Source organism: Epinephelus lanceolatus, chromosome 10 (assembly GCF_041903045.1).
Source record: "Epinephelus lanceolatus isolate andai-2023 chromosome 10, ASM4190304v1, whole genome shotgun sequence".
Lineage (NCBI taxonomy): Eukaryota > Metazoa > Chordata > Actinopteri > Perciformes > Serranidae > Epinephelus > Epinephelus lanceolatus.
This window is the reverse complement of record NC_135743.1, coordinates 35,292,843-35,305,857: the sequence shown is the minus strand read 5'-3', so window position 1 is coordinate 35,305,857 and position 13,015 is coordinate 35,292,843. Positions and strand designations below refer to the sequence as shown.

Below are 13,015 nucleotides of genomic sequence, written 5' to 3'. Positions count from 1 at the left end.
CACCACCGCCACCACCACCACCACCACCACCACCCTCCTCCTCCTCCTCCTCTCCTTCCCTCCTCCCTTGCAAACCCCCTCCGCCGACTGCCTGCCCATTTGCTTCCTGGCCTCAGCTTGACGGAGGGGATGGGATCTGAACTCAACTTAGACACAGAGTTTCCACATTTCACAGATGGCTGGGAGAGGCTTTGCATGGAGGTGAGGAAACAGAGAGAGAGAAAAGGGAGAGAAAGAGAGAGAGGGAGCCTCATTGCCGCCGCCGAAGCGGGGCCGATTTCACACCGCGGCAGTGTGCGCTAAAGCAGGCCGCCGTTAATCCACTCACTGAGGGGAAGGCCTGGAGCTATTCCGCCGCCCGACCGCCATCTCCCTCCACAAAGCCATAAATGGTGCATTATACAACTGGGCTTCAGAGACACTGCTGATATGCTGATAGGTGGCGGACAAAGACCAAAGCAACCACAGGAGCAGAGCCACATGCAGGACTGAGGGCCTTAGCGCAGGAGCAGAACAGCACACATGTATTCAGGCATGATCTCTCAAACGCTGGACTTGCTGAGGTGTGGACTGTTAGAGTGCTATATCTGCGCTTTTGATCGGGGTTAGTTCAACCTCTGGATTCGGCCTCGAGACAGAGATGGACATGCACTAACACTCCCACTTCTTCTGCTCTCCAACAAAATAGCTTTTTTTCCCTCTCTCTCGTTCTCCCAACTGTGAATTCATATCTGTAAAGTTACCAAAAGTCTTGAAGATGAGTCTTTGAACTTATGAAAGGCAATCATTTTGAATGAAAGGAGACAGGAAATATATAAACATGGGGGAATTTAAATAAATTGCCACAAAGAAAATCACGGAGAGGGCAGTGAATTATGTAACGATAAGACAGCCACCAGCCTAAGCCACAAAATGAGATGTTTTACATGAAACGAACAGCGGTCTAGATTAGAGAGCCATCCTGTTTAGACATGAAGCCAATTGGGTTGATATCACATGTAGAGAAAATTTGAAAGATAAGTGGGAACTATGAGAATTGTTATAATCCAACAGTAACAAAAAGCTGAAGTATATTGGCTTTTCCCCCCAGAAGCACTGCACGATAAACATCTCTGATGAAAGAAGTTCATTACTTGTGCGCCGTGTAATGTAACATGCTGTATTATGAGTCCATGCCAACCTACAGCGAGGCAGTCTCTAAATGAAGCCTCAAGCATTTAATGGACATCATTAGGTGAAAACATATAAGAGATAATTATGGTAATTACAAATCCCTTTTATTCGCCCTGAGTCTTTGACAAGAAGGTTGTCATATCAGCCACTTCAAACAAACAAAGAGTTGTTGTCTCTTCCCCTAAATGATGTCCGGTTCCATTTGGATGGGGATTGTCTTCGGATTATCCTTTTTTTATTGTTTGGTTAGTGGCTCTGAATGGAGGCTACATTTCTTTCAGTAAAAAACTTGATTAAAACAAGTGATTCACAATAGTCGAATTTGAGTTGCATTTGCATAGGCACTTCATTACAAGTGAGACCTTGATCTTGAAAGCAGCCCCATACAAAGCTAATGGACATGTCTATTAGAGATGGACCCTCAGAGGAACCGAGGCCTTCTATTTAATATCACAGGCATCACTATGGGCACCCAAGGCCCGTCTTATTAAATTTCAGCTCCATAACAATAGCTAAAGGAACAAAATGACAAACACTGGCAATATTACGGCTTGTTCTGACCAAAAAAAATATCTTCCAAGAGTTTGTTTTGGTTAAAGCTAATCCAAGTGTTACTCTTACTTTGCCACACGGGGTCAAACCCAGAGCAAGCCTTGTCACTTCATCTTAGTGATACACGATCTAAGCAGCGAGCACAGATGAAATGTTGTATGGAACATCTTTATGGAGAGACTGAGAGGCAATCGTGAAAGACTTGGGTGTTTATTTACAATATGCATCCAATCATCCTTTGTCACAGTTCCATGTTCGTCTTTTTCCGAAACCACAGAGAGACACTCGCTGGAGATTCCATTTTTGGCCTCTTTGCTACACAAACTCATAATATGGTGCCGTCTTATCAGATCCTGCTTACAATAACAGATTCACTCCGAGTCAAAGCTGTTGTTTAACTTATTCAATCCCATGGGAAAATTCAGTTCAAACAAGTCAGGAGACATCTGCCAGTCCACAGCAGCTGATGATGTCAACGGGTCCCTGCTAGTACCAGATTCCTCCAGCACTTTCAATCATTCCTTGCGAGATTACTGCAATAGGATATTACTGTACAAACTATGACCATGTGTCCTGCTGCCACAAAGCTTAGCAACATATTACAGTTTGTCAAAGCAAGCTATTGCGAGGGAGAGATAGATACAGAGAGGAGGAGAGAAGCCATTGACCTTTGTGTCCTTCATATTTGCCTAGCTTCCCCTCAACCCCAATCTTAAGAGTGAAATCATCTGATCCCAAACTAACTGTCAACTGGCTTGTGATGGTGGCAAAGCCAGCAGACATCAATCAATCAGATTTTCTCCTCGTCTATCAGAGGAGGCTTTTTTTTCCCCAGTTTTGCCCGGGCTTATCATCTGACCCAGTTGTTATCCTGTTTCTGAAGCTTAAAAAACTTGATTATGGTCAAATGTATGTCTCGGAGATTCACAGACACATTCAAGACTGAACCAGAAGGAAAGAAAATATCATCAGTATTTCACCACAAACATGAACGCAGGGTGTAATGATTGTATTTTTTTTTTTTTTTTTCAAAAATGAGGCTCTTAATTCTACACTCATGCTGGAAATAAGGAGTTTGAGCCAGTTATCTGTGGTTTTCAGGAATGCGTGAACCTAAGATAAAAATCCAATCTGATATCGTAAGACAAAAAGGCATTTTAGTTGGCTACAGCGCTTGCTCAATGTCAACAGTTTTTAGTAATTACTAGATAAGCATTCTCTGAAATACACAGAGAAAAGAAAATTGGCTGATTCTGAAATAATAGCGGCTGTATTTCTCTCCGGATGTTTACTCTGTCACTTCACAAAGCCTGCTTTGAAATAACAAGAAGCAGGAGACGTGTACTTTGCAATGCGTCACTCCTTTCGTCACTGTCCAATATCGCACGCACTCTGTCTAATCTGATTTGCATAATTTACAGTAAATATAATCGATCATCATCAAAAGCGTTCCAATTGGAGTATGTGGCTCCATTATGGCTATTTCTGTAGCGGTGCTCGCTGCTAATCACATGCAGGCAGATATGGCCTCTGATCACATGATGTGTAAGCTGTGCTGTCAACAGCTTTACCAGCTTTGCAATGGTGCAAATCAAAACACAGCCTCTTTAAAGTATTAACATATTTTGAAGTTTGTTTTATATTTTCAGCATATTTGACATAAATTGTTTATCTATTTACAAAGCTTTGTCATTAGTGATTTTCCACCGAGGCCTTAAGATGCTGCGTGTTTTGTGTCGTTCGTCTGGCGGAAAATGCTGATGTACAAATTGAACTGAAAAGCTTGTTACTTAATCCTCTGTTGCCACCTATCCCTTAACTATAGAGCCGGCTGCATTTCATCCCAATGCAAAGTTCTGCATCGTGCTGCCCCCCCCCCCTACTACCACCACAAATACATCCTCAGTAATTCCTGCCAAGCCAGAGATTTACACTGAACAGCTATTAGGGCGTCACTTTCTGGTGTGCCAGCTACTATCCTGCTCTGGAAATGGTGCTCACCAAATTATCCCCTTTCATTATCTTCTATTAAGAAAAAAAATGTATTTTTAATCACTGAGGCAATTTATGTGGTTGAAGTCAAAGTCAAGGCTTGGCCAATAATTTTACTGTATATTGCTGACAACATATTGTGACAATGCCCGCTGCAAAACGTGAGTCATATTTCCAAGGAGTCCCTTTCCTTTCTCTCATCCAAGATTCAGTCAAAACCCTAATATCAATTCTGACATATTCCATGAAAATGTTTTGATTAACTGTGGCTAATTAAATTGAAATAAACAAAAAGAATCTTAATACACACATAAAAGTTGTTTACATCCCCACAACAGAAGACTGACAGACTTTCTTTCTTGAATATGGCAGAGGCAAGTTCCTGTTGCAGGCGCAGAGCTGTTTCTCTTCTGGGTTATGGAGATGTCAAAGCATCACACAAATGTGATGAACCCAATATCCATATCCATGATACATCAGAACCTCGGCATGGCACAAAAATAACTGCAATACCTCAGGAGCAACCTCAGAAATCCCCTTAATTGAGCAATATCTTCATTCCTGATCCATGTGCATCACCAAGGTGAAAAGGGACTGTGCAAGTTAAATGAAAGAAGAATTCATGATGTGTGGCGGCCTCTCTTACTCACCCTGGCTATTTCCCCTCTTGGCAGGGGCCAAATAGAGAATGTTAAATGAGGCAATTGTGTCCCGGAGGCAAAAAGAGGAAAAAAAAAAAAAAGAAAAGAAAAGCAGGCAGTGCCCCTGCTCTCTGCTCCAACCCTGAGGAGCATTCTGCAGCATGATGAGGTACATCCAAGCACCCAGGCCTGCCGCCACCCAAATAGCTCAGACCAGACCTAACGTCCCATGAGAAGTAGCCACTCCACTCTTACACACATACACTGCTCATTAGTCAAACTCCTAATCACGCTGGTGTTTTGTTTTGCACTGCACAAAAAATGTGCAGGCTGAAAAGAATGTGAGATGAAAAAATACTGACCAAAAATAACAATTAACTGAATGCAAGCTAAATATCAATATGCTGAGACAAAAAAACACAACTACCACTATTTTGTTTTGGGCAGTCGTGGAAAGTAACTACAGTAAGCACACTTACCAAAGTACTGCACTTAAGTATAATTTTGAGATACTTTACTTGAGAATCTAAATTTAATACTACTTTATACATTTAATTTACTAGTTTCCCTGATGGTTAAACAGAAGTTTAAACTTAAAAACTTAAAAGTTTCACATGTATTGTGTTTGTTGTTTCCATCGGGGACCACTTGGGAAATAAAAGTTTTTAGTAATGCTTTGAAGTCCAAGCCTGTCCTGTGGGGTTTCTGTACCATGATACTCCTTTAAGTTGTTATGCTTTTAAATTCCTAATAGAATTTCATCAAATCGTTAATCACATTGATCATTAATCATATTTTAAATGCAGCTGAAACGTGTGGCACTTTGCACTGTGCCTTATGAACATGCACATTATCCTACAAAACATTACACCAAATCACTAAATAAAAGTTAGATATTATTATTTATTTAAAACAATGTACTTTAGGAAAATGAATCTTTAGGAAATCTGCCTTATTATTGCTATTTTTATAGGGTAAATACAATCGCATAAAATCATAATTTTAATATGTTAATGCGACTACTATTCCTGGTGCCGACTAGCAAAAGTAGCAATGTTTAATCGACTAGTTGACTAATCGTGCACATCCCTACACTACATTCATTTGACAGCTGTAGTTACCTTCCAAGATTATAATGCAACCCACAAAACATGTGATCAACCGCAAGAAAACTTGTTAAAAACTACATAATAAAAGTGAGAATTTGCACCATGGCCAACTACAACAGTAAAATGCTTGATTATTAAAAAAATGTTGGAGATTAGTTTCCTGTAAATCAACTAATCTCATCAGATCGACAACACTTTGCCTAGTCACTCTATAACGAGCCCCATGTAAACAGTGAGTACCAGGATGTACTGTAGGCTGAGGCCTGTAGAAATACCAGGATGTAGAGCATGATCTGTTAACATTCTGTGGCAGTGGCTGCAGGAAACTGATCTCCCCTGCAGTCCCACACTGTCAGCTATACAGACATACTCCACGGTGACACCTCTGATAATCAAAGCTTTGTCTGGGTCTTAAAAGGACGTACTTGAACAACAGCGAGACCAGAGGCCCTCTTTGCTGTAATGGCCTTTAGACATCAATATTTAAATCTTACATCTCTGTTGTGATTAGAATGCTGCCTTTCTCTGTGTTTTTTTTTTCCTCACCCCTCTCTCTCCTGAAACAACAAGGTGGGGGTGAAAAAAGGCTTAAATCAATGATCTTTGAGTCTAAACTAGATTCCTAAGCAGTTTGCCACTCTCAGCAGCAAGATAAGATAAACTCTCTTTGACCTAAGAGATGAAGTTGCCATGACGATCAGGGAGTCCACTTTCTCTATTGATATTTTGCTGATGTAACAACAAATGGAACCAGATCCTGCTCCTGATAATGGTGATTAATTAATACCAATATTGATCCCTACAAGCAAGAGACAAGGCTATTAACTTAAAGCAGGCTGAAAGTCAATTGTTACCTGGGGGCTCAATGGGCATCATTGATATCAAATCTAAATAAACAGAGAGGAATACGGTGAGGGACTGAAGCATAAAATCTAAAAGAAAACACACAACCGGAAACAATAAACGCAGATTAAGTTTTTGTACATATTTCCAACATTTTGTTTACACTGGTGGCAGCCACAGTGCCTGAATTAAAACACAATGGTGACAGCTTGGACCGGCGGTTATTGGAATAATAGCAGTGGAATTCAGGAAAGAGGAAGATAAAGAGGAAACCGCATGAGGAAGTGACCTCCACCTTTGCAGCAACCCTGCCCACATTTCACACTGCTGTCCAGGCACTGCAGGCTACAGCGACAGAGAGGGCAGGATTAGGCACCGTCAGTCCATCGCCTGCCAACCCCAGCTCATCCAACACATCACACAGCACTGTTTTCAACAAAGGAAACAGCAGCTGCTATACATTCCTCTCCCTATAGCTGCAGAGCCCGTGACATAAGCAGTAATAGCAGCGTTGTAAATACTTTCTCGATGCGAGAAACATTGTACTTTAGACACAATGGGAAAAGAAAAAAACATTACAAGAAGATGACATTCATCTGCATTGTTGTTTTGTGTCAAAAGTGAGGAGGCAATTGGGGATCCTTCAGCTAAGACGAGGCAACAGCACAAGCTGTTATTGGCAGGGAACAGATGTTTGAGGGAAAGTTGGCATTCAACAACCATTCTTCTTCTGACAGAAATCAACAAGAGAAACACAAGAGACACGTCGTGATTGTCACCCAATGAAAGAGAAACCCTTAAATATACAGGGAGGCTGGCATGCAAACATTTTTTGATTTTACACCCCCAAAACATCTGACTGCTGGAGTTGCCAGCATTTGTGGGCCAAGGGTGAGATGCAGCGTATACGACATGCACAGCATCAGCACGCTTTCCTTATATAAGAAAGCAAAAGCTGAGCTAAGTTGCAATGAAAAAAAAAAAAGAAAGAATATGGACGAGGAGTCTGTTCCCTGAGAAAAAAAAAAATAACATCAAGCTAACAGCTCCGATCCCTCTGCTAAAACACATAGCCACATGCTCGACGCACATACTGTACATGCACCAATGTATACACAAGCAAACACACACACAAATTCAGATACTGGATGTTGGCAGTCAATTCAGTAAACACTCCCCTTATCCCTTACTACTGTAATCTGCTTCTGATAAATGCCCCTCAAAGATAGAAATGTCACCTGATATGGTAAACAGTATGCTGACGTTACATAAAGTGGCCTTATGCTAAGGAGTTGGAAAGATTAACTGTAGAGCGGAGATGGAAAAAAATGGTCTCTACGATAAAAAACAGACTTTAAGCTCGAGCAGAGGAGCTTGTTTGGCTGTCGTTCAGATCCAAACTGACTAGTTGAGAAAAGCATCAACCTTATTATAATAATCCAAGGGTTGTACATACATTAGATTAGATTTAAGGACACTTGGTGGTCAGTATAAACAGTAAACAATTACAAATAAACAGCACGAAAACAGTTGGCATCATATTCCTCAAAGGCCTTAATATGAATTAGTGAAACAATGCATCTAAGACAATGGAATAGGAAGAGCATTATTTACCAAAGCAGTACTAGCTCCAACTTTATCCACAAGGTATTATGGGTAGAAATAAAACAAAATAACAAAAAAGCATTACTGTACACTGCAGTGGAGCGGCTTTACAGATGTAAGATCACTATCACATGAGAAGATTAGGCATTTGGACACTATGACATAGTGGTAAGCTCCGGGGACTGGTGCACTTGCTGCTCGGGTGCTATACAAACTTACAGTAAAAGAGCAGTATAATCACTACAGTATGGTGCTTGATTCTGGTTGGACAACGTCGAGTAAAAGGAAGCAACATGAATTCTCAGACGGTCCATGTGGTGAAGACAACAGTAAAAGGGAGAACACTAAGTCAGTTTAATAAGCACATTTGACATTAGATGTCCGCCCATGGCCTCAGAGGGCTGCTTCAATATGTTCCCATAAACACTGGCGGAGGCACGCTCCCTACATCATCCAGATTCCCCTTTACGCCGCGAAACTTTGGGGGGCAATTTTACAGAAAAATTACTCTGAGGGGCCTGGTTTCAATTCAGCCTGTTCATATCTTTCCTTCCTATTAAGCATCAAAATGTTCTCCTCTCAGTACGAATAGAGGTATGGACACCACCAGCAGCTGGGGAGAGGCAAGGGGGGCGGGGGGAAGTGGGGGGGTGGGGGTGGGGAGGGGGGGGGAGGATAGAGGGAGCTTGGTGGAATTCACACATCATATTACAGCAGCTAATCGCAATCCGCAGAGCATCAGCGATATTTTCATCATTCCTGTCAAATTCTACTGACCCGCCTTGGAACGGCTAACAATCTGGGCAATTTATTGGCATATTGGCACAGGGTGATAAGGCTAAAAACAACAGCAGCTAGCAGCTGGCCCTGGGAGATGAGCTGATAACATTGATATGTGCTCCCACACAAAACACCTCCACCGCTATCTCCTCTTTCTATCAAACTCTTATTACAATAAAAGTGTATGGGTTTTTTTTTTTTTCCGTTTTCTTGGAAAAGCAACAAGGGGAGGGGGATACAGAAAGGGGGGCAGAAATATATATTTATTTATATATATATATATATAAAAATCAGATGTAACGTTTCACAGAAAAAAAACAAGAGGGGAAAATACATAATTTATCACTGTATTATCGGGATATCCAGGCAGCCTAATCAAGGAGCACTGAGTGACTATTTTTTGCCTTATCATCCAAAGTGGTGGAAACGGAGAAGGAATTATCAGCCAGCTGCAGATTGCTGGGCTGGAATTTTAATGGTAATAATCGGGTTTCTGATGGTATATCTTCTCTGCTTATCTTTCCCATTATCTGGCCTTATCTCCCCAGTCATCGGAGCAAATTAATGGTGCTCTTTCAGCATCGCCTTTTTATCACCGCTCAGAGAGCACCCAAGGGGAAAGAATAAGCAAAATATTAAAATACTGCATAAATCACAATTTTAGATAACGGTCCAATGTATGCAGGAGGAGGGGGGTGAGGGGGGGGGGACTGCGCCCAACAACCTTTTTGTCCTTTAGAATGACTGTCTGTGCTGACTTTCTGTGCACTGCCTCCTCTGCCTTTTTCCCAGAGTTCCCGGGGTAGGAGAGAGGATCTAGGCTCCTCGTGACCTTTCTGTTTCTAACTAGAGCTTGATTATACGGCTGCACACCGGCTCCGCATTAACAAGATCTTACACATGACATACTAATTCACACAAGGCCAGGTCACAAAGACGTAATGCAAACGTTGAGACTTCCTTCGCTCGACGACAAAATTTGGATGCTACAATGGGATTGGTCCAGAGATGAGTGGGCCTATCACGTCATACATTGTCGTGCTTCTTTGTTGATTAGAAGTGGTTGCGGGTTTGTGGTGGATGCCAGCAAAAACACGGATACGAACTCAAAGATAGTTAAAACAAAAGGATGTTTCTGCAAAAAAATTATTTAATTCACAGTTTATGGCAACTATTCTGCAGCAAACTGTTCTTAACTGTTTGAAAAATGAGTGCAAAAAACAATATTTATTCATAAAAGCTCCTTAAAAAATATCCTTTTTATTATAATGTAAAATAATAAAAAGTTAAACTGGTTGATTTCAAAATGTTTCATATAAATATTGTTTTTTTAATTACTGTATTAAAATGTAAATACAATAGTAAAAATACTAATAAAAACAATTATTTCCTTCTCTAAAGAAGCAAGAAATTAACCCAGATTCCAAACAAAACTGCCTTAAAAACTTTTCTCTTAAAAACGAACGACCCATAAATATTAAAGAGGTGAAACGAAAATAATAACGTGTAAAACAAAACATGTCGACACACAAACGTCTCGTGTTGCAGGATCTGTCTCACACTAATGTAATAAAAAAAGTATGTATACCAACATGCACATGCCCTCATGAATTCATGCATGTGAGCTCAGACACACACACACACACACACACACACACGCAAACACACACACCCACACACTGACACACGCACACACACACATACAAATGTTGCCTTAGTTGTGAATTCTCCATAATATGTTGAAGCACAGATAAACACGATCATGAGTGTGAGTTAAATCAGAGGAAGTGGTTTGATGTTTGATATTTTGACCCCGAAGTAACCACAGCCTGCTTTTAGCCTGTGAACAGCAGCAGCTAAGAGTAACAGTGTACAGTGGACACACTGTACACACACTCACATGTCAGTTGGATTTCAGATGTGAAAGTGTGTTTATGTCCATGTGCATGTGTGGGTGTGTGTGTGTGTGTGGGTTTGTGCAAATCCCCTCATATTTCAGAATGATCAGCAGGCTCTTTAAAATCAATAAAATGACAAAAAGTTGTCTAAAACCTTTGGTAAAAAAAATATTTATTTTGCCTAAAATTCAACAGTGTGAATATGACCTACTTTTGAATTAATGTGGACCACGAGGTTACACTTTGTTAACATTTCAGTGCATGAAAAACAAATAATATTTACTCATATTTCAGTTCATATTTTCACCCTAATTTGAAAATCAAATATGTGAAAACTATGTTGCTGAGAGACAAGGGTAACACTTTCTTAAATTAAAATTAAAACATGCCATAACTTGCCACACTTTTGCTTTTTTGACTGCCATACCATGAGGTACAGCTATAACCACTGCTGATCAATATTTATAACCAGTGTGGGCCATAGTGTGAAGTTTGGAAAAGTGTGTGTGCACGTATTCATGCACACACACCTGCAAGTGAGTGTGTAAGTGTAAAAGGGGGAAAAATCAAGTGTGTGTGAGGCACGTGTGTGTCTATGTGCTCCAAATAAGAACATTTATTATCAATGTAATTGAGAAACAAATCGGCCTTTTAAAGCAGTCTCGCACTACAGATTCGGGATCTATTAGGGGCCTGTAATGCAGAATTACTGGCGATTAATTGGCGTAAAAAGCTTTAGTGTGCACACCAAAGTGATGCACCGTCTGATACACAATTTTGGACGAAAACTGGAATAGTCACATCAAACAAGCAACAAAATAACTTCGTTTTGCTACAACTTGGCAGCAGCGGTGAAACTTTTCAGCCAGCAGCACCGTGGGATTTGGATTGTAAATCATCTCTTCAAAAACATAACATAGGCTATCTGCGGAGGGAGACTGGAGCGTATGGACCGTGGCAGGCAACACATGAGTGGCGATAGTTGAGCGCTGCTGAATCAGCTTCAGTGTGGTCACTATCATTACAATATTCTGCAAACTCTAATAAGCTGGGAGACGCGGTGTAGCGGCGAGACAACATTAAAAAGAAGAAAACAACAAAAAAACTTACGTTTGATCTGCCTGGGGTTGCTCTGCTTCCTTCGGGACATGCCTGCTGTGCGGCTGGTCAGTGAATCCAGGTGTAGTACTGACAGATCGATAGGTTCTGGTTCATCCAAGCAGCCGGTTTGGGTTTTTGTCTGATGGAAATTGAGAAAGAAAAAGAAAGAAGGGGGGCACCGGTACTTTTTACGCACAAGTCTATCGTTCCGTCTGTCTTTCCTTTATCTTTCTCGTTTCTCTGGCTCTGGCTCTGGCTTTCTCTCTCTCTCTCTCTCTCTCTCTCTCTCTCTCTCAAACACACACACACACACACACACACACACATACGCGAATACACACCCTCCCTCTCTCGCGCTCCCTCTCTCACTCTTTCTCAGCACCGTGCTCCGTGATGAGGCTGCGCTTCGCCGCGATCCGCACCACGGACTGACTGGGGAGGTGAAAGCGTTTCGCGCTTTTGTTTGAAGATAAGGTTTGTTCCTCCCCGGGTACCGTAGCCGCAGCTCGGTGAACTTCACTTGATCCACAATTACTTTAACTTGCAGTTATTAATTAGCGTCGCCCTTAATTAGCGCCCGTGTTTTGGGGTAAATGTAAACGGAGATGGAGGCGAGGAGAGCTCCAGCCGGGGATCATCATCAGGCATCGCACTCACAATGTAAACAAAAAGAAAAAAATAATTTGCCTCGCCTTTATCTCAGGTAAACATTTTCTCACAGCTTTATATCTTAAAGGACCTATTTGCCATCAGTTTGATGTTGCTTTAATATGATCTGCAAGATTTACATTTTTATTTTTATATCAATTACGCAAAAAAGGAAAAAGAGGTTTAAGGGAGAACCCTTTAGTGTTGCACTAGGGTTTAATAATTTAATACAGCATGTGGTGCTGGTCATATCACCAACAAATCTCAGCCTATATTGGTTAAACACACCAGGATTAGCTCAGTTGCAGTTTGACCACACAATCCCCCATAATGCACTCTGAGAGCTGATCTGGATTGGGATGCCATGACCCCAAATGACTTGACCTCTTGACCTCCTAAAAGCTGAGAGTAGTAACCCACAGTTTAGTTTTTTTTAAACACTCACAAAATCTTCTAGATAAAATTATTATACAGTTTATAAAAGCCTGCTGCATTAAGCTTTAAACAAAAAAATGTGTCCAACTTTTTACTGTAAAATATATTTAAATGATTGCAGCAGATTTCCAATGAGAGACTCCGCTTTTAAAGCCTTGTTTATTTATCAATATTTGATAAACTGTCAATCAGAGCATTTTTTTCCTTGCGTACAATTAGTCTGTCTATGGACGAGAAA

At 41.0% G+C, this 13,015-nt stretch overlaps 1 protein-coding gene across 2 annotated transcripts in view; it reads right to left on the bottom strand.

Annotated features, from left to right (window-relative positions):
- The window catches only part of zfpm2a (zinc finger protein, FOG family member 2a), a 137,410-nt gene extending 125,282 nt beyond the window's left edge, over positions 1 to 12,128 (bottom strand). The window contains exon 1 of one of the 2 annotated variants that reach the window (XM_033640726.2): positions 11,704 to 12,128. In XM_033640726.2, the coding sequence (XP_033496617.1) occupies positions 11,704 to 11,743 (40 nt within the window). In that variant the 5' untranslated portion in view covers positions 11,744 to 12,128. The remainder of the gene's footprint in view (positions 1 to 11,703) is intronic. The other variant, XM_078171975.1, reaches the window with a different exon arrangement.
- Positions 12,129 to 13,015: the final 887 nt, after the last annotated feature.